The sequence below is a fragment of the Trachurus trachurus genome (assembly GCF_905171665.1).
Source record: "Trachurus trachurus genome assembly, chromosome: 11".
Lineage (NCBI taxonomy): Eukaryota > Metazoa > Chordata > Actinopteri > Carangiformes > Carangidae > Trachurus > Trachurus trachurus.
In genome coordinates this window covers 28,514,082-28,534,752 of record NC_139904.1, presented here as the reverse complement: position 1 = coordinate 28,534,752, position 20,671 = coordinate 28,514,082, and the positions used below count along the sequence as shown (strand labels likewise).

The following is a 20,671-nucleotide window of genomic DNA, read 5'->3' as shown; positions in this document are numbered from 1 at the left end:
GGCTGCGCTGTTTATTACCTTCTATTGATGTTACACTTCCTCCCCCACTATTTGGATTATAAATATATGCTCATAAACTCCCTCAACCTTCTATTTTCCTTTTCTTTTCTTCGCTTTTTTTTTATTGCGCACTTATTCTGGCTGTAAATGCTAATGAACTCAATTAATTTTTAGTCAAAAATTGTGTAAGTGACCAAACCATGGGGGTGGGGATCTTCTTTTCACTGGTTCAATGAGAATTAGCTAGACACATTTAATAAAAAAGCGTTTATATAACTTATATTCCTTCTTCTTTTTTAAAACATAGTCCTATTTCAAAAAAATATTCCTGCTGATAATTTATTGGTTGGAGGGGCCAGTTCTGGGCTTTCCCTTTACCATGGGCCCCAATTGACCTGTTTGTCCCCCCCCTGTAAGCCAGAGTTGGACGCCCACATGGGTAAAGGGGTCTTATTGATGTTTTCAAATATTTTAAAAACAAAATAATGTTTCATCCGACCCAAACTGTATTTCCAGAATATTTTGCTGGTCAGCAACAGGAAGAATCCAAAGGAGAGAGTCAAGATGCTGTGGCCGAATTAACAAGTGAGCTCTCCACTGAAAAAGACTTCAGTCTTGAAAATGTATGATCTGGCACTGTTGTCTATCTCTCCACAAGCTCCGCCCCCTGTCTCTCTGTGGCTTTAATGACTCCTCATACATCTTTTTCCGGTCGGGGTTAATCCCACCTCCCTCCTGCTCACACCACAGACACAAATACATCATTGTTTGGTCTAGTGTGAACATTCATTAAAACTGCGCCTCTCTGATCCAGGACCCTGGACTGCTTCTCCTGCGACAGGACAGGAGATAGAAACAGAAAACGAGACCTCCCCATGTAGTGAAGATGGGATGAAAGGAAGAGCCGCTGCAACAGCTCGATGCAAGACGCAAACGGTCAGTGGCATCATGCGATTGGACGGAACAAGGAGAGATATAACCAGACTTGGGTTGTTCCCAGCTCGGATCTGATCGGACTGGCCAGCCATGAAGGAACTGTTGAGTGAGAGCGATCCATCATCACTTGTGCGTGAGGAAAAGAGGACGGAGGAAGAATAGAATCGGACGCGATCGTCATGTCTGTGCAGAAGAAGCGAGCAGGAGATTTATCGCAGCGCCACAGATGCAGGATGTCCTCGGTTTGTTCTCATGGAAGTGGAATGAGGCTGCTGTAGTTGGTCGTGTGTCTGACAGACGTCCTGTATGCAGCACAGACTGAAGCGCTTCTTGTTTTAGCTGCCAGATCGAGGGCCGGTGGTTGAGTGAAGGCGCCAGCTGGCCGTCATGGGCCGTGTGTAGCGGTGTGTAGCGGTGTGTCTCCTGCAGCACCACGGACAGCGACGATGATGACTCGGCTCCGCAGGAAGGCTCTCATCGCGCTCTTCCTCTTCACGCTCTTCATTTTCGGGACCATGATGGGGCTCAGGACGCTGAAACCCAGCGACGGCTTCTCGGACATGGCCCCCGGGATGATGGACTTCCCCGGGGAGAGGTCGTCCGACAGGCGGCGACCGGACAGTGTGAAAGACGTGGTGGTGGTGTCCCCGGGCCAGTTCCACATGGGCAGCAGCGACACTAAAGTGGTTTTCACGAAATCCGACAGAGACTACAGCATCTTCTACGATGTCCACATCTTCTACTACCTGTGGTACGGCTCCCCCAGCGTGGACAACAAGTACATCCACTGGGATCACGTGCTGGTGCCACACTGGGACCCTAAGATCGCAGCCAGTCACGCTCAAGGAAGGCACGCGCCTCCAGAGGACATTGCTTCAAGTTTTTACCCAGAGCTGGGACCCTACAGCTCCAGGGACCCAAAGGTGCTGGAGTCACACATGGCCCAGATAGAAGCGGCTGCAGCAGGTAACACAACATCATGGACTAGCACATTTATCAAGTGTTCACACTCAAGCCTAAAGTTATAACCCACATATCAAAAATAAAATCTATTTTTTTCATCATTTGGGGGCTTCAAATGTTGTTATTATAGCTATAGTAAAAGCAGGGGGAGGGAATGTCAGCTTTGGCCATAGTTGATAATAGCCTACACTAGATCATCTTGCTGTATGAAGCAGGAACCAATGGAATGACTTCTCACTAGTCTTTAAACATTTTTTATCAAATTCGCCTATTGCCATAATCCCTATTGTTTTGGGAGTAGGTTCATTACCTTTAATTAGCCTATCGGTGCAAGCTGTCTTTAGATCGGCGAGGCAGAGACGTGAGCTGCTCAGCTAACAACAGAGGCGCATGGTATTTCCATGTTTCCCTCATCAAACTAAATACACAATCCAACAACTCCAAAACACCCTCTTGGACAAGTTGTGACCTGCACATTCACCATGCTATGATAATATGCTATGATTTCAAATTTAAGCAGGGAAAAAAGAGAAATGTCAGATTTCTTTATAACCATTAACAGCATCAATGCTTTGGCCACAGTTTATAATACAGCCTACATTTATAGTGTCATCTTGTTGTATGAAGCAGGAACCAATGGAATGACTTTAACAGTCTTTATATGCAAGGAAACAAGACTATAATGAAAAATAATACATAAAAAGGAGTAAGAATTTGACATTTTATCGTAAGTGAGAAGTGACTGAGATATCAAAGAAATAGAGCTTATGAGTAGAACTTGTTAATGTATCCTATTGGAAAGGGGGTGAGTGACTGTGGGGATACTGGAAATTAAATACAAAGAGTAGAGCTGGAATTGTGGCTTTACTTTTCCTCTTTATTATTTTCTTATCCACTATAATATGCCAAGGAATTGGATTACCAAGATGTCTGCCTGAGAAATTAAACAAAAAGAATGATGACAGGAGAATAGAAACAGCCCACAAACCTTACTCTGCATAATTATGTAAATAGCCTAACACATTTTAGTCTCTCTCATTAGAAAACATCGCTGCAGTCTGTAGGATAAATACTTAGAGCTCTGAGCAGACAGCTACACCCACACCACACTTATTTATTTATGTCAGATTCATGTTTCCTGTTTCATTGTGTTATTCAAAATGTTGTAGAGATGTACCACAGTCATCCAAAATATGATATTCACATGTTTGTGCTGTGGTGTGGTGTGGTGTGGTAGGGGTGCTGGTGTTGTCCTGGTATCCTCCCGGGGTGGCCGACGACCACGGGGAGCCCACAGAGGACCTGGTTCCCGCTGTCATGGACGCCGCCCACAGGCACAGCATCAAGGTAACTGGTGAGACAACCGGTATGTCTTTTTCCTTTCTGATGATTTACTGATTGACTGAATGATTTACAAACTGACAATGAACTGTGTGCTGCTGCAGTTAAAGACGAGATGTTCATATTCAGCGTTAGAATGAGACGCAGCTAGTTCATGTGGACTTTGATCTGACATAAATACATGATACAAATTCATGCTGAGTTTTGTGCATGTGAACATAATCTTAAAACCTAAAGCTGTTACTAAATTAACTAATGAGCGACACAGTACATTGAATCCATTTCATTTACTGAACTTCTGCATTATAAAACACTTTTAGGCCATAATGGAATAGATCTCCCTCACACATTCAGTACATGTGAGCATCAGTTCAGCAGTGAAATTGATTTCTTCATCCCAGCAAACAGATGGTGCTAGTAAATATTGTTTATTACTCTTTTTAATGTTGTTCTACTGCATTTATTGGTCTTATATAAAGGCCTTTGAAACAGCTTTGTATGAACAGTGCTTTACTCATGGGGCTGGTTGTTGAACCCTGCTAGCCACTATTACATGAGCCAGCAGGGAAGATGTTAACCCTGGAGAGTCCAAGTCATTGATAATGTATAAGATAACAAAAGAATGTTAATCTGTGATCTCATTGACTTCTGCTGTTAGAAGTCAGACTCAGACTCACTCCTTTTTCGCAGGTTTATTTCTTTGCCTATACTCTTTCTCTTTCTCATGTTTCAGTTGTTCTTGCTCATCCCCATTATTTCCAACACATACATATCCACGCACCGACCAACACAAGCAAATGCTCACAGACACGCACATGCAAATACATACATATGCACAGATCGCCTTCCTCCACAACACCAAATCATATGAACAGCACTGTACACAACACTAGTATAGCATCTGTCTTTGTTTATCTGTCCTGTCTAACCATATGTTGTTTTTTGTCTTTGTATGTTTCTGTTGTTTTCCACTTGTCTTATATTTGCATCACTTCAACATTTTGGCAAATTCACCTATTGCCATAATCCCTATAGTCACAGGGCTAGGTTCATTACCTTTAATTGTCGGTACAAAATGTTTTTAGATCGGTGGGGTTTATAGGAGAATAGGGATTATGTTATTATTTGTTTTTTTTAAAAATACAATTTTCACCTAGTGAAGTGTGAACACTGTCAAGATGTTTTTGTTTAGTTTTTTTGTGAGAGCTTCTCCCCTCATGAAACAAACAGATGGAAACCAACCTTCTGTGGTGGTTTCAAACTTCTTCCATTTCACAATTAATGAGGCTGCAGTCCACCTGGAAATCATCTCCACGTCACCACAGTTTCATCCAAAAGTTGCTTGGGTCTTTGTCCTGAGCTGCAAGTCTGCCACAGAACAACAAAAGTCAAACTCTAATATGATTAAAGGGATATTTCAACATTTTGGCAAATACACCCATTGTCATAATCCCTATAGTCATAGCAGTAGGTTTGTTACCTTTAATTGTCGGTGCAAGCTGTTTTTCAATCTGCGGGGCAGAGATACAAGCTGTTCAGCTAACGCTACGGAGGCATATGGTATTTCCGGGTTTGCCCCATCAAACTCATCAAATTCGCAATCCAACAACTCTAAAACGCTCTGGTGGACAAGTTGTGACCTTCTATGAAATAATAATGGAACGTTACGAGACAGAGTTGTTTTCTAGGTAAATGCGTAGCCGGAACTACATTTCAGACACGGCTGCTCGGCGGAGTGACTTCAAAAAGGCAATATTTGGCAGTGTTTGCTTTGTGTGTCATAATCTTACATAATTATACATTATTATTTCATAGCGCGGTGAATGTGCAGGTCACAACTTGTCCACGAGAGCGTTTTGGAGTTGTTGGGTTGTGTAATTGATGAGTTTGATGAGGGAAACCTGGAAATACCATATGCAGCTCACGTCCCTGCCCCGCAAATCTAAAAACAGCTTGCACCGATGATTAAAGGTAACGAACCAACTGCTATGACTATAGGGATTATGGCAATGGGCGAATTTGCCAAAATGTTGCAAACAGGATGCATTTGGCCACAATCTGGATCCTGTGAATACATTGTAGTTTGAAATGTTGCTTGTTACAACTGATGTGACCAGGCCTTTAAGAGTAGATTAAATCCAGTTTGGGGAAAAGAACATTTGCCCTGTATCCCAAACATAGAATGTCTTACAGCTGCATCGCCTTCTGCTCCACTGAGTGTGAAGGAAATTTTACCTCCGCATGGATGTTTTTAAAATTTGCTCTGACCTCCAAACCTGACATTTAAAGTAATAGGGACGTTGCAGAGAGATGAAGGCTCCCTCCAGCTGAGCCATGTAGCTGTTTTTGAAAGACTTGAAGTGCTGAGCACACTCTGTAGATTCAGCATTAACAAGACAGAGGCGCTTTCCATCGTCCTTATATGGAAGTCTTAAACTGAGAAGTGGGTCTGTGTGTGTGTGTGTGTGTGTGTGTGTGTGTGTGTGTGTGTGTGTGTGTGTGTGTGTGTGTGTGTGTGTGTGTGTGTGTGTGTGTGTGTGTGTGTGTGTGTGTGTGTGTGTGTGTGTGTGTGTGTGTGTGTGTGTCTCAGTCAGACTTACACAACAGTGTATCTCACAGCTGACCTGAGGGCTACTGCTCCAGCATTTCAGCGCACTGACAAAATAGAGGCTGAAGTCTGTGTGTATGAGCAGTCGTGTGTGTCTGCATTTCCTCTCCGTGTGTGTACAAACCTTCGACCATCACGCCATGTGACATTTTGATTTGGACACAGTTCTGTCAATATTTGAAAGTGGGATGAGGTGTAAAGATTGATCATGCTTCTAAATGTAATCCTGAGCAGAGCACTGGTGTCACAGAAATCAGTTACAGGCACATCACACATGACGGACAGGAGGACACAGGCTGATCCATAATCCCCTCCGGCCCCTCCACCCTCACAAATTAAGCATAGATTGACCCTGTTAGCTGAGTGAAACATCCAGTGATGTCAGGATGCTGCATGCAAACAAGTGAGAAATTAGAATTTAAGTAGAGCAGATTACGCTCTAATGACAAAATCCCTCATTATGGCAACAAACCTCTTTACTAGAACAAGGAAGCTTTCTTGTTTTAATGGTGGAGTCACTCTAGAAATACGGTAGATGAGATTTCAACATGTGAATGAAGTCGAACTGATCGCACTTTTATTCCTTTTATTGTTAAAGCAGAAGTAAGTGGAATGTTTGTGTTAATATAAGTCTTAAATAGTTATATCTTCCGACAGCAATCACTTAGAGTGTTTGGTCTGTCCGTCACTCTGCTCTGCTGTAAGCCGAGGAGAAAACTTTCCTTGTATCCTACAACCTTTATCCAATGAGGAGAGAGAACGGCATAAAGGGGCGGTCCTCTCTGTGTGTGCAGCCAAGGGAACCACGTGAATGTGGTGACGTAGGGACGAGGGCGGGGACTGCTAACTCCATCGGCTGACAAGAAGTTAGCCAAAACCACCGGATCGCTTACTTCTGCTTTAATACACATCACACAACAGCATGTGCTTTTTTTTAAAGGATGTGCCATCGTCACTGATAACAGGCATTCTTTAATTAAGAGGTGTAATGTTAGAGGTGTGAGAATTATCACTTGACTCTGCATTTAGTTTCTTTTCAGTGTTTTGTGTGCGTCTGCAGCTTCCTTGTTGGCTTCAACCTTGTTTTTAGCAACAATAGGCAGTTGCTTTAAAGGTAGAGTCTGGTGTAGTCGGGACATTTCTGGGCGGAGTCAGCATGTTTTTCCCAGCCAATGACGGAGCACAGGTGAAGTTGGGCGTGCAGCGGCATGAACTGTTGAGCCATGAGAAATGGTGGATACATACTTACCCAGTGTCCCCCCCAATAATATCCCTGTCAACGTTGTTTATTGATAAACCCAGCAGATTGAGACACTTTAGCCCTTTTCCACTGGCGCAACTCAGCTCAACATGTCTCTACTCGTTTTTGCTTTTTTGCTTTTCCACTAGCACTTGAACGTGACGTCCGACACGAGAATCAAACCCGCTAAGTTAAGAAACACAGTGGCAGCAGCGACCACTGATCTGTAGGCTACTGAGACTGTTGTTATTCTTTCACCTGAGTTCACTGACTGCTGTGTGGAAAATCACACTGTGGTCCGGTAACGAGACGTAGACCAGTTTGTTTGGAGCTGACGAGAGGATCGACCGTGCCACCGTGATATGAGCAATATAGTTAGTTTACCTTAGTACTCGCGAGTACTGTGTTCTGCTGTGAAGGCGGAGACATGCGGTGGTGGTGTATTTGCAATGATAGGGTTAGGGTTAGGTCTGTGTCTACTACATGTGACGCGTGTTTGCGTCAAATGTTTTTTGTTTTTCAAGAGACAGAATTACTTAATTTGGCAGCATTAGCCAAAACGACCGGATCGCTTACTTCTGCTTTAAGTTAAAGCAGAAGTAAGCGACCCTAATGCTGCGTTCCAGGCAGGCTTTTGAAACCGTAAATTACAGCTTCAAGTCACAACTTACGACTTTGTAGCGTTCCAGGCAACCCGCAACTCGCGTTTCTCCGACCTGTTGCCTGTGAAAGTCACTATAACGGCCACTCGTGTTTTTCCGACCCGTGAAGTCGTACCAGATCGAACTGGTATGACTTCACAGGTCAGAAAACACGAGTTACGGGCTGCCCTGAACGCACCATAACTTCTTGTCAGCCGACGGAGTTAGCAGCCCCCGCCCTCGTCATGGATCTATTGGTCCTCGTCCCTACGTCACCACATTCACGCGCATCCCTTGGCTGCACACACAGCCCTTCATGCCGTTCTCTCTTCTCATTGGATAAAAATTGTAGGATACAAGAAAAGTTTTCTCCTCGGCTCAGAGCAGAGCAGAGTGACTGACAGACCCGTGTTTCGGTCCAAACACTCTATGTAAGTGATTGCTGTCGGAAGATATAACTATTTAAGACTTATATTAACACAAAAATATCGCTTACTTCTGCTTTAATCAAAAATTAAGAATTGGAGAAATGTTGTAAGTGATTCTTATACTTGAGTTTGAGGGAGTTTTAGAAAAGTAAAATGTCTTATGCAATGGAAATGTAACCACAGCACCTTTGATGATGTCATATCAAAGTTCCAGACATCAGATACCTCACACAATCTCACGTCAGTCATCTTGAGCTGTGCCATCACTGTCTTATCTCTACCATCAGTCCTCCATGACATGAACATGACACGTGAGTGAAAGTGTCTCTGCTCCAGCTGACAGTTGGGTTTCCAGTATGTCAAACAGAGACGCTGCTGGACGTGTTGTAGCTGGACAACACTGGGGCTGACACCCAGGAACCGTCCCTGACTGGTGCTGTTGTGCAGTTACATTCTGCACTTTAACACTATCTTGATTGGTTCTCACTAATCATCACTATTTCCATAGACAACCAGCTTCCTGTTTACACCAGCACACACAAAGTCTATGAGAATGGTTATATAATATTCCCTCACAGGTGTGTTAATTTGAATCAAAATTCTTTCTGAAACAAAGCTAAGAGATTTTTTTTTTCTTTCACACCAAATCTGTCATATTATAGTGAAGAAATACAAATAAAACTGGAGAAAATAATGTTAAAGGTAGCTTTGGAGTTGTTATTCTGGAGCATTTTTTTTTACTAAATTACTTAAATTCCTCTTCAAACTATGATTACAACCAATTAACTGAATGCTTTCCACAAAAATGAAAAAAGTCAGTCACCTATGGGATGAACAATCCTGTAACAACAGCATCCAATTATCTGGAAGGTCATGTTCAAGTCAATTGGAAAAGGGGCTTCGACTTGAGTATTTTCAACTACCTTTAGAGTTATGATGACACATTCCTTTTTCATTTTCAAAATGAGGGGCCCACAGCAAAAGTCTGCGCCCCCTGCATAGTTAGTGCATATTAGCCCCCCCACCCACCCCTTTGGAAACTATCACAGTGTGTGAATAGTAAATATCTGAGAGCTCAAGTCTCCTGGGTTTCCCATTCTTTTGCAGGCTGCTGCTTTGTTTCCCTTTTTCACTCTGAAACTGTAGAAAACTAAAATAATACACTGATAATGCTTAGAATATTCCAAAAGGGTGCTTCATGTTTTGTCTTTTGGAGATCATTTCATCTTCCACTTGCTGAACTGTTCACATTAACAGAAATCTTGACCAGGGGTGCCCAAACTTTTGCATACCACTGTATGTGCACATGCTTGAATTGCCAAGAGGAAATGGGATGCATCCAACATTAGACTTTAGTCTGTGTTGCTGCTCTGGTGGAAAGAATCAGAGACTGGCTGGATGTGTTGTTGTGTGTGCAGTGAACCCAGGTCACACTGCAGGATTCCGAACCATTTTGAGCCACATCAAAGCCTCCAGAAGCAAAGTCGTACGTCTTTCATGATGGTATTCTGCATCTGCACTTTTGAATTCATCATCTCAGTTTCACATAATTAGGTGAATGAATGCAGCACACAGCGACACAGTGATGTAACATGGCTTCAGGTTAATGTTTTTCATTATCTGTAGAAGGGCCAAACGCTGGTGAAAACCGCTCAAGAGGCTTGTTTGTTGTGGCAGAATCTATACACCTGAGGCTGGGGATGTAAATACAAGGGGGGGGGGCTGAGCAAACAAAGCACTTCTCACTCCACCCGGCGTATTCAGACAAACGGGGACAGATTGAACAGCGCCTTATACCTCGCCGGCCTTTCATAGGGTTTCCGACTAGTCCAAACGGCTGCGGGTGCCAAACGCCACTGCCGCGTTGCCATGGAAACTGTTTATGAAGACCTTGCAGGCGCTTTTTGAAAGATGGTGTGGGCGGTGAGCGTTGGGTGTTTGTGGCTCCAGCTCTGTCGGTGCTCTGCTGTTTGCCACGGCGCTGCAGTACAGCTGAGGCAAACAGAGAGCATCCATCACTCTCTTACCCAAATTCACATTTTAATTAGCTTCCTCAAACACTACTCTCATAGGGATGACATGAATCTTTAAAAAAAACTCAGCAGATACTATTTTAATTTTTTACACCACTGAGAGGCAGGAAAAAGGGAGATTTTAGGAGACAGTGTGGATGGGTGGTATAGATGTCACCCTGTGTTCTCTGGATGGGTTGACGGAGGAGATAAGTATACAGGACATGGCTGTGGGGATGGTGAGCATCTGCTCCACTTGTTCCCTGCTCCTCCTCCCTCTCACCTTCATCCTGCAGAAACCCTCAGCACCCTGCAGGCTAAACTTAGGCTCTGTCTGCTGCTGTCTCTTCCTGTCTTTATACCACAGGAAAAGGACACAGTTTGCCCGCCTGTTTGTGCCGGGGTAGTCATGCAGGAACATGAGCACACTCAGTCTGCCTCAGTCCGATTTTGTTTTTTGTTTTTTGTTTTTTACTTAAAGCAGAAGTAAACTGAACATTTGTGTTAATATAAGTCTTAAATAGTTATATCTTCCGACAGCAATCACTTCTATAGAGTGTTTGGTCTGAAACACGGGTCTGTCAGTCACTCTGCTCTGCTGTAAGCCGAGGAGAAAACTTTCCTTGTATCCTACAACCTTTATCCAATGAGGAGAGAGAACGGCATAAAGGGGCGGTCCTCTCTGTGTGTGTGACAAGAAGTTAGCCAAAACAACCGGATCGCTTACTTCTGCTTTAAAGGGACATTGTGTAACTTCTCCTGTATTCACGAAAATCGATTATTCCGTTCAAAAGCATGTTTTTCATTAATCAGTAATCCCCCCCATCAACAAACTGAAGTGTTCCTTTCAGCTCTGAATTAGCCGTTCATATTATTCATATCTACATGGAGCGGGTAAGCTCGGTGCTGGCTGCCATGTGGTGTCGCCATGTTTTTACGTTCAGTGGCAGCGTGACGGTAAGAAACCACGGAAACTCAGCGGAGACACCGGAGCTGTTGGCTCAGGTCGAGGTGGCGTCTGTGAAAAGTCACCGCGGTAACGCAGTGAGGAGGAATGGAGCGTTACACTGATGCTGCATTCACCTGCAGTCGGGCAGACGGTCGTCGCTAACAAACCAGATGTCATTTTAGTCACAGAAGTCCAGAGAAAGCCGGTAAAATGTGGGTCAGGTAAACAATGCGACATCGCCATGACAACATGTCACGTGTATTGTTTTGCCTCGTGCTGACGGACCACTTGTTTACATAGAGGCTTGTTTATGCCGTTACATGCAGCAGCTGTCGTCCGTCTGCCGTCTGCCCAATTTCACGTGAATGCAGCATGAAAAATACGATTATACAACCGCAACGCTAGATGGGAGTAATTCCTACACAATGTACCTTTAACCTTCCCCTTGTGTTATGGTACAGCATACATCAAGGCTTTTTGACTTTGTCAGGAACCTATATTTAAACAAAATTTTAAAAGAAATTCAAAAAATTCTAAAATGCTCTGGTTAAAATTATGACATTTGTATAGGGTCGGTTATAACGATTAGAACCATAATGAGAGTTAAGAGAGTTAAGTGCAAAACCAAGCTTTTCATGGATAAGGAAGTCTAACAACGTAACCTAGAGATGAGAAACAAATGGGATGATAAATAATAGTTTTTAGTGTGTTTTACAGCTGATTTAAGACTCGGGTCAGAACTGACCCTAAACAGAAAGACAAAACTAAACACTAAACACAAGACGAAGGTTAAAGGGACCTTGTTAGGGACCTAGCAGTACTGTGCTGTAGATTTAGAGATCAGCCTCTGGCCTGTTGTGTGTGTCCTTGTAGAAATACACTTAGAGATAGAACAGACTGTCCTTCAGTAAAAAAAAAAAAAAAAAACATTTGTTCAGCAGCACATTAAGACCCATGGGTAGCCTACATTTAATTTAAGGCAACATCTGGTGGCTGTAGTAGAAGTGGTTTGTGTTGGAGTCTTTAACTAATGTAATCACATCATTAATATAGTAACCATGACAACAAGGTTACTTAAATATTGAGGAAGTAGCCCTTTAATATTTACCGAAGCCATGATCTTTTTCTAACCCTATAGTACTGTATGTGCCTAAACCTAATGAAGCCATTATGGGTGGTAGAGTGGCAGCTATATAACAGTAACCATGACAATCAAGGTCCATTGTAGATGTGCTATTTCAGGAGACTCTCCTCATCATAGGGGGTTGAAAGGACCTATACATTTGTTCAGGTTGGAGGACGTGTTGACATGGAAATAGAAAAAAGACCTGCTGATGTCATACTGACTTCTAACCAATAAAACTGACCACTTCTAGCAGAGCAGTCTGTCTGGGCTCAACCTGGATGACTCACACTGGTGATACACACAATGTTTTAGTACGTACTAATGTGGCCTGTGTTAACAGTGGCTGATGCTAATGGCCCAATAAAAGTAGGGAAAGCTGTAGAGAGTACAGCTTCCAATCACTGGAGGATTTCTGCTAATAGAATTTTTTTTTTTTGTTATGTCTTGAGAATATAAATGTTTCATGTCAATGAAATCATTATTGTTAACAATGAGAATTCCAGCTTAAAAAGAGCTGATATTTCCCCTGGAAGCAGCTTCAAGTGGTGCCAGCAACGAATGAGTGAAGAAATCCTTTGTACTAATTCTTTTTTACAGGTGGATTTGCAATAGAGAGTGGCCTACATACAGTACTGTCACCAGGAAATACTCACATGCTGCAGTCCGAGGCCAACACAGCCTCTGACTGCCATGTGCTGGTTCCACTGTCACTGACTACAACCTGGAAGAATGTTACCATGCCATACACTTTATTGTCCCCATGGGGAAAATTGTCTTGGACGCCTAGTGTTGAATAATACATCCTGCTTCCACAATCAATTTAACAACCATCAAGAAAACATATTACAGAAACAGAAGGTGCCAATAACACATATTGCACTTAGAACACATAATGATAGAAAAAAAAGCACCATGGCAGTATAACACAACCCTGCAGCCAACAGTTGTGTTTATAATATCAATTGAGGTAGTTATAGATCGATACATGCTGTCACCTCAGGGCTTATAAGCATTCACTGTTTACTGCAAACTCTGATACTTTATTAGAGCCATGCTGTGTCTGAAAAGTCTGGATCTTTCAGTCAGTCTATTCACAGTCACTGTGAATGTAATGTACAGTGTGTAGTGTGGTATTGTCCCAAATCAAACGCTGCACATGCTAAATTTCCACTGTTTGTTTCCCTCATTTCACTTGAAAATTAATATTTTGACATGACGTTGCCGTGGACAACATAGTGCCATCAGTGCTAGGAACATGTCCTTCTCCCTCAGACGCCGTTTTCACAAGTTCTACTATGTTCTACTATGAAGCCAAGTGTCAAACTGTTTGACCATTCTGAATGCACTGTGATGAGAGCAGCAAAGTGAGATAGTAAGTGGTAGTCTCATCCCTGACACCTGTTGTCTGTGGACTTTAAAAGGGAGATATTATGGACATATCACTTTTTGAAGGCTCTTTAACATATATTTGGGTGTTTGTCTTGCCTTCCAGCCCCTAAAATGTGAGAATTGACAAAAAACATCTGTAATGTTCAGACTCCCTATAGGTTGAAATCCATGTGGTTTTACGAGCTGTTCCCTCAGATGTCTTCCAATGATGTAATTAGTCTCCTTTAAAAAGCTCTTGGTGATGGTGATGTAAATACTTTCATCATCTCAGGGTGATGTACAAACCTACATCAACAAACATATTGTCAACCACTTTTTGATTTGATGTTATAATCAAGATACACAGGCTTGATCATTTATTAATACAGGTGTATTCAATGAAGGAAGAGTCTCTAATGATTTGAAAGGTCAGATGAGTCCGTCCCGCTGCGTTCACACAGCTCTGAACAGCAGGAGAAACATGCTTCATTTTTCATTGCAGGTAGACTCTGTTCATAATTTGAATATAATTCCACAGTAGCAGCCTTTGTGACAGGCATTCATCTGTCACTCATCAAGAGGCACATGTATTATGTAGATCCAGAAATCCTGTGCAGGTGCTAAGCAATACTTATCCACACAAAGGAATACGCATCAGCTCATTTTTATATAATTTATTCCTCTCTTCAGGGCATGACTGACATGTCTTCCATCAGTTACTCTGTAGGTGTCACTCATTTGTCTCCCTCGTGACTATTTGTGGCTGAGACGTTGTCAATCCAAGACATGGAAGATAAAAGAATGGGGAACAGAACTCAGCAGCACCACATGACAATACACACTCTGTGCATTGGAAACCGCATGATGGGAATTGTTCTAAATTCAAATTCTGCCTCTTAAAAAACATATTAAACTTTTTTTAACTCAAGAAAACTTTAACTTATTATACCAATTCTAATTCTCAGCATAATAAACATCTGCATACTTCTGAATGAAAAGATAGATCACAGACTAATAGTAAACTTTATAACACTACCTGTCAACAGCATCATCTTCAGCTGGCCCACCAGTGCTGCACTTCCCATATGCCCATTGTTAAACTGGCACTTTGATTCCAGTTACAAGTCTATGGTGGACACAACAACACGTAGTCCAAGCTGCAGGGACCACTGCAGGCAGAGACACTTTTAAAACAACCTCAATATTTTGACAGTGGCCTGTGTATAAATGCCAGAGTGGCCACAGGGAGTGATGTCTAAACTAGTTGTCATGGAGATACAGCCTCTGGGAGGGCACAATGGATTTAGACTTAGACTAGATTGTATTGTCATTCAGGATATACTATAAGGTCAGGTAATACGGTGGGGCAATGCCCATTGATTCTATTTCGACCAATAAATTATCCATCTATCTATCTAATTGAGTGTATTTATATTGCTCACTATTATGCACTAAGACAATGTGCTTCATAAAAAAAATAAAAAAAATTAATAAGAATAATCAAGACCACAAAAAGTGTAGGAGTTGTGAGAGGATAAAGGTTTATATTTAGATTATTTTAATGACTGCACTGATTGCTCTGTTCTCTTATTGTCATTTTTTCACATTTATTCTATTGCATTTTGTTTTAACTCTGTACCCACCTATATGTGCAGCACTTTGGTCGACTGCTGTCCTTTTAAATGTACTTTAGAAATAAATCCTCACTTGACTTGACTTGGCTCAACTTGACTTAACTTCATATGGTTCATGGTGTGGAAACAAGACAGTAAAGATGCTGTGCTGATGATGATGAGATGATGTTGCCTTCACCATCAAAACAAATACTGAACTTGAATAACCAGCAAGTGTTCAATGTGAAAATCCATTCATTCTTTTTCAGGATGCATTTTAATCATCTTCAGCTTTTAATTTATTTAAGCTAATGTCTGTGTTCAAATGTATTTTTGCACAGGTGGCCTTTCACATACAGCCATACAAAGGGCGGACGGACCAGAGCATGCATGACAACATCAAGTACATCACTGACAAGTAAGCTGTTTGTCTGTGTCACATGGTGTCACATGTGTTTCCTTTGTTTCAGCAAAGAGTCAAGCTCTGCCTTGCCGTTCAGCACCCACATTTATACAGTGTTCATCTAATAAGACATTTGGCACTGGTCTTAACAGCAAAATGTGACCAGGAACCAGACCCCCAGTCTCAGTGATGCCATGTTTATGATGCTGAACTGGAGTAAAATCAAAGCCCGGGCTGGTCTGCCATGAGTTCTGATTCCTGGTTTTTATACTGTTGCCAGTTACAGAGACCCACTGTGCCGACCATCTGTATAAAATCAAACACATACTGGAAAGATACTAGGGATAGGAGATAACAGTTTGAGTAAAGCATGAATCATTTATCAATGTCAGACCCAAACTCACCCTGTGAAACTGTATTAAAGGTGCTGGGCACAGAATTTTACAATCAATCAAACTATGAAACATTCATATATTTAATGATTAAAAATAACATCAGACCACTGATAAATGTGCAGTGATCTTTATAAATCTCCAGCCTGGCTCGGAGACAAGAGTTTATTTCATTTAAAGGTCCCATTTAGTAGATAGATAGATGTCTATGTGTTCTTTGTAGAGCATATAATCTGGTTTCTATAATAATTTATAAACAATTAATACAGAAGTTGATTTACAACTGGAATCAAGAGTTTATTTCATTTAAAGGTCCCATTCAGTATAAAGATGGATGTCCATATGTTCTTTGATTATAGAGCATATAATCTGGCTTCTGTATTAATACTGTGAAAATATCAGTCCACACAGCTTGTATTCAGAACCTCCACCTTAAGACCAGACCGTCAGGACTTCTGTAACTTTGTGATGTCACAACAAAGACACTCAGCATTTTTAGTGTTAACCTTAAAGTTAGAGTCTGGAGGTTTGTTCGTAGCAGTTTAGACAGTTAGCAGGGCTAGCAGCCCTTCGAAACTTCACCTGAGCTCTGTCATTGGCTATACTAGAAGCCCATAGGTGTTGATTAAGCCAGATTTCATTTGTATAGGCCTAAGCAAAAACTTCCAGACTCTACCTTTAAATCTGCTATATTTTGTTCATTGAGATAGAACAGTCAGCCAATGAGACTAAGAGCTTCCTCTCTTCAAATGGCTTACTGACCTTTTGCTACAGGAAAATTCAGAGAGAAGCACCAAAGAGGAGATGTAAAACTACACTGAGATGGTTTGGGGGTCTTAAAACGGCAAATATACCTACAATACCTCAGAATAAACACAGGGGAAGTGTAATATGGGACCTTTAACATCTATTAAATGAAACTCTTTACTTGACTTTAAAGCTGCACAATCAATTTTTATGAACGAGAACTCAAATGACTGTGTGTGATGTGAATTGTAGCTCAACAAGCGGTCTCCTCAGTCCTATAAGGTTTTAGCCTTTTCCTCTCAGGGAACAAGCACCCGCTAACACCCACTCTGCAGTACCCTGCCCTACACCAAGCAGTGCGCAGATTAAATAAGTCTCCATATGACCATAACATATCAGGCGTGTGTGCAGTGTTCAGGAAATATATTTTCTTTCCTCCGTTTTTCTCAGGTATGGAAAACACGGCGCCTTCTACAGATTCAGGTCCAGCACCGGGCGAGTGCTGCCCCTCTTTTACGTCTACGACTCCTACCTGACGCCCCCAGAGTCCTGGGCCGAGCTCCTGACGCCCAAAGGCTCCCACAGCATCAGAGGCACGCCTTACGACGGCATCTTCGTGGCCCTCATCGTGGAGGAGCGCCACAAACACGACATCCTGGCCAGCGGCTTCGACGGCATCTACACCTACTTCGCCTCCAACGGCTTCTCCTTCGGTTCGTCGCACCAGAACTGGAAGGCCGTCAAGACGTTCTGCGACGCCAACAACCTGCTGTTCGTCCCCAGCGTGGGCCCGGGGTACGTGGACACGGCCGTTCGACCGTGGAACAACCACAACACCAGGAACCGGGTGAACGGACGTTACTACGAGACATCCCTGCAGGCAGCTCTGTCTGTCAGACCGGAAATCGTCACCATTACTTCCTTTAATCAGTGGCATGAAGGGACACAGATAGAGAAGGCCGTACCTAAGAAAACAGTGACGCGTTTGTACCTAGACTACCAACCCAACCAGCCCGGCCACTACCTGGAGCTCACACGTCAGTGGGCTGAGACCTTCAACAAGGAGAAGGACAAATGGCTGATGTGAGCATGGTTTTATTATGTGGATAGACCTACTCAGCCTCTCACTGTAGAAAGAAAACCAGTCTCTGTTTGTACACCTTCCTCTTTTTCTCCATCTCACTAGCACTGCTGATATGCTTTTTCCCCAATGTTCACTCTGCCACCACTGGTCCCATCACTAACATTGTTGTACATGTTGATAATATTGGCTCTACAAGGTCGGTGGACAGTGATGGATAATCGTTGTTTCCTGATACCAAGTCAGTTCAGTGTCTGTTTGAGACGTCAAGACAGTGTGATTGTGTACAGTGACTCTGCTCTGTTGGATCTTTTTTTTTTCTTATTTTCTTATGATAGGAGACTGTTCTTGTTCTAAGAATGTTCTTCCCTGTGTTCCCCTTTGAAGACAAATTAAAATATGTGTCTGTTTACTGTTAGAGGATCGGTGTTTGATGTGAAGCGACAATGGTAGAAAATGTAGGTTGGAGCGTTCATCAGAGATGATGTAATGACAGCGACCGAGTTGTAAGGCGCTCTGTTCTTCAGACACTGGAATAATCACTGCAGTCGATCTAAAAACGAGGCTGTGAAGTGTTTAAAAGACGAGACAGACGAGGTGCACCCGCTGAGCTGAATTATGTCTGCGCTGACGAATTACACTGCATTTGTGTCTTGTGTCATACTTTACATTTCACAGACAAATGATTAACAAATATCACCACATTGTACGTAACTAGAAATAGCCTACTCTAGTTTATTCACTGTTCGGTAGACGGCTGAAGAGGAAATCTCTGCAGACTTCAGTCTTAAAGGATCATTCTCCATTTCTGCAACTCATTCATTGCTTTAGTTATGATCTCTAATCAATATGGTAACACTACTCCAACCAAAGCTGACAGCTTGGGATGTGGTGACAGTCCTATGACAAACTCAAACAGGGTATGTGAAAAAAATAAAATAAAATTGAAAAACAACCACTGATCCAGATGAACTATAAAGATCTGAGTGTGTCTGAAATGTGCAGAATGGTGAAAGGACAGCAAGGTAAGTCAAGCAGAAACCTTTACAGGGGACATATTATGGAAATATCACTTTTTGAAGGCTCTTTAACATTTAGGTGTTTGTCTTGCCTTCCGGACCCCAAAATGTGAGAATTGACAAAAAACGAGCTGTTCCCTCAGACGCTCTCATGGACAAGTTGTGACCTGCACATTCACCACACTATGAGATGATAACGGAATGCTACGAGACGGAGTTGTTTTCGAGGTAAATTCATGCAAAACCGCTGAGATCGGAAGATTGGAAGTGGAATGCAGGGTTGGAAAGGAAGTGAGTCAAGATATCAGAAGATTATAGGATATAAATTACTTTAATCAACACAGATTACATTGTACTATAGTGCACAGTCAATTACAGTTACATTGTCTTTAAATGCATGATTAGGTTTTTGGGACCATGTGGTCATTATTACTAATACTATGAAACAAAGAAAAGTGCAATAGACCACCACATAGAGGGTATCCCACAATGCATTTGTATTTGTGCCAATGCTGGTTTAGGTTCATTTAATTTGACCAAATATAATTTTGTTCAATATGCAAAATGCATTTTTGCACATTTGCAGTGGAAATCCTGTGAGGTGCACCATTTATATAAGCTGTGGTATTTTGTAGCATTTGATTTTTAAGTCATACAAAACAAATCAAGTTACTGTATATTTTATACTAAAATTGTCATAGGATTTGTATTAAGTTGCCTACCTTAGTAAATGTACAGCCCAAACCTATTACTTCAGTACATACACCAAGACATTACATCACAACATGTTTCTAAATCCACAAACCCACAGACTTGACTGTAGTTCAGCCATGAGGACCAATATGCTCCTGTGTAATTTACCCATGAAGCCTGATCAAGTGCCTCTATGCCGGGCAGTTGGAAGTGGAACACATCAGATGCAGTCATCCAACCAGTGTCAGAGTGGTCTGGCAGCCGCTCTCATGTGAATGAGAAATCACTGGAGCAAAGCACATCCCTGAGGACACTAATACCACGCTTTGCAGGCTCTGTTCCTGTGCCATGGAAATCATGTTAGTACCAGGCGGTCAGCAGCCCTTTCACAAATGTCAGGCCCTGGAGCAGCTAATCACTGCCAATCTATAGTTTAGGATTTAAAAGCTAAGAACAGACTCAGAGTGAAAGTGTTTCTCTCAGATTTTTTCCCCTTGCAATGGAATTTAAACCCGTCCCTGAAACCAAGCAGAATAAATAGCTACTGTCATCCCTTCTGTGAGTCCTGATGTGACATGATCTATCTAGTCTCTTTGAGACCAGATCTAGTGCCACTATTAACACTGTCTCTGTCATGTGCTTATATACAAAAAGACTTTGTAGTTATGGAAAATTCTATCCAACATATGGCATAATTATGTCTATTTAAAAAAGAAAAAAGGCACTAAGAAGGAGCAAACAACAAAAGATTTTTATGATACATCAATTATGTTACTGTCTAGTCAGCTCTAGGGGGTTTTAAGTGCTCACAAACAAATCCTGGAGTGTAAGTTAAAGGTCCAGTGTGTAATAATTGTCAAAGTTTATTGGCAAAATCTGAATATACTACCCATGAATATATTTGTATAAGTGTACAATCACTATAAAATAAGATTTGTTTGGTTTTCGTAGCCTTATAATTCTTCTTTTATATAGCAAGCGGGTGAGCACTGCAATCTAGAATCTGAACGCTTCCCCCCAATTTTACACACTGGACCTTTAATGGGAAAAGTCAGGGAACAGAAACAGAGAGGAGGTGGACTGGTTGGTTTCCCCACAAAGGAGAAATAAT

At 42.1% G+C, this 20,671-nt stretch overlaps 1 protein-coding gene across 1 annotated transcript; it reads left to right on the top strand.

The window, feature by feature from the left end:
- Positions 1 to 1,367: 1,367 nt before the first annotated feature.
- maneal (mannosidase endo-alpha like) lies at positions 1,368 to 17,854 on the top strand (the record flags this gene model as incomplete). The annotated part of the gene is made up of 4 exons (XM_083982779.1): positions 1,368 to 1,902; positions 3,137 to 3,246; positions 15,567 to 15,643; positions 17,218 to 17,854. The coding sequence occupies exons 1-4, from the start codon at positions 1,383 to 1,385 to the stop codon at positions 17,852 to 17,854; spliced, it is 1,344 nt and encodes a 447-aa protein (XP_083838905.1). The 5' UTR covers positions 1,368 to 1,382.
- Positions 17,855 to 20,671: the final 2,817 nt, after the last annotated feature.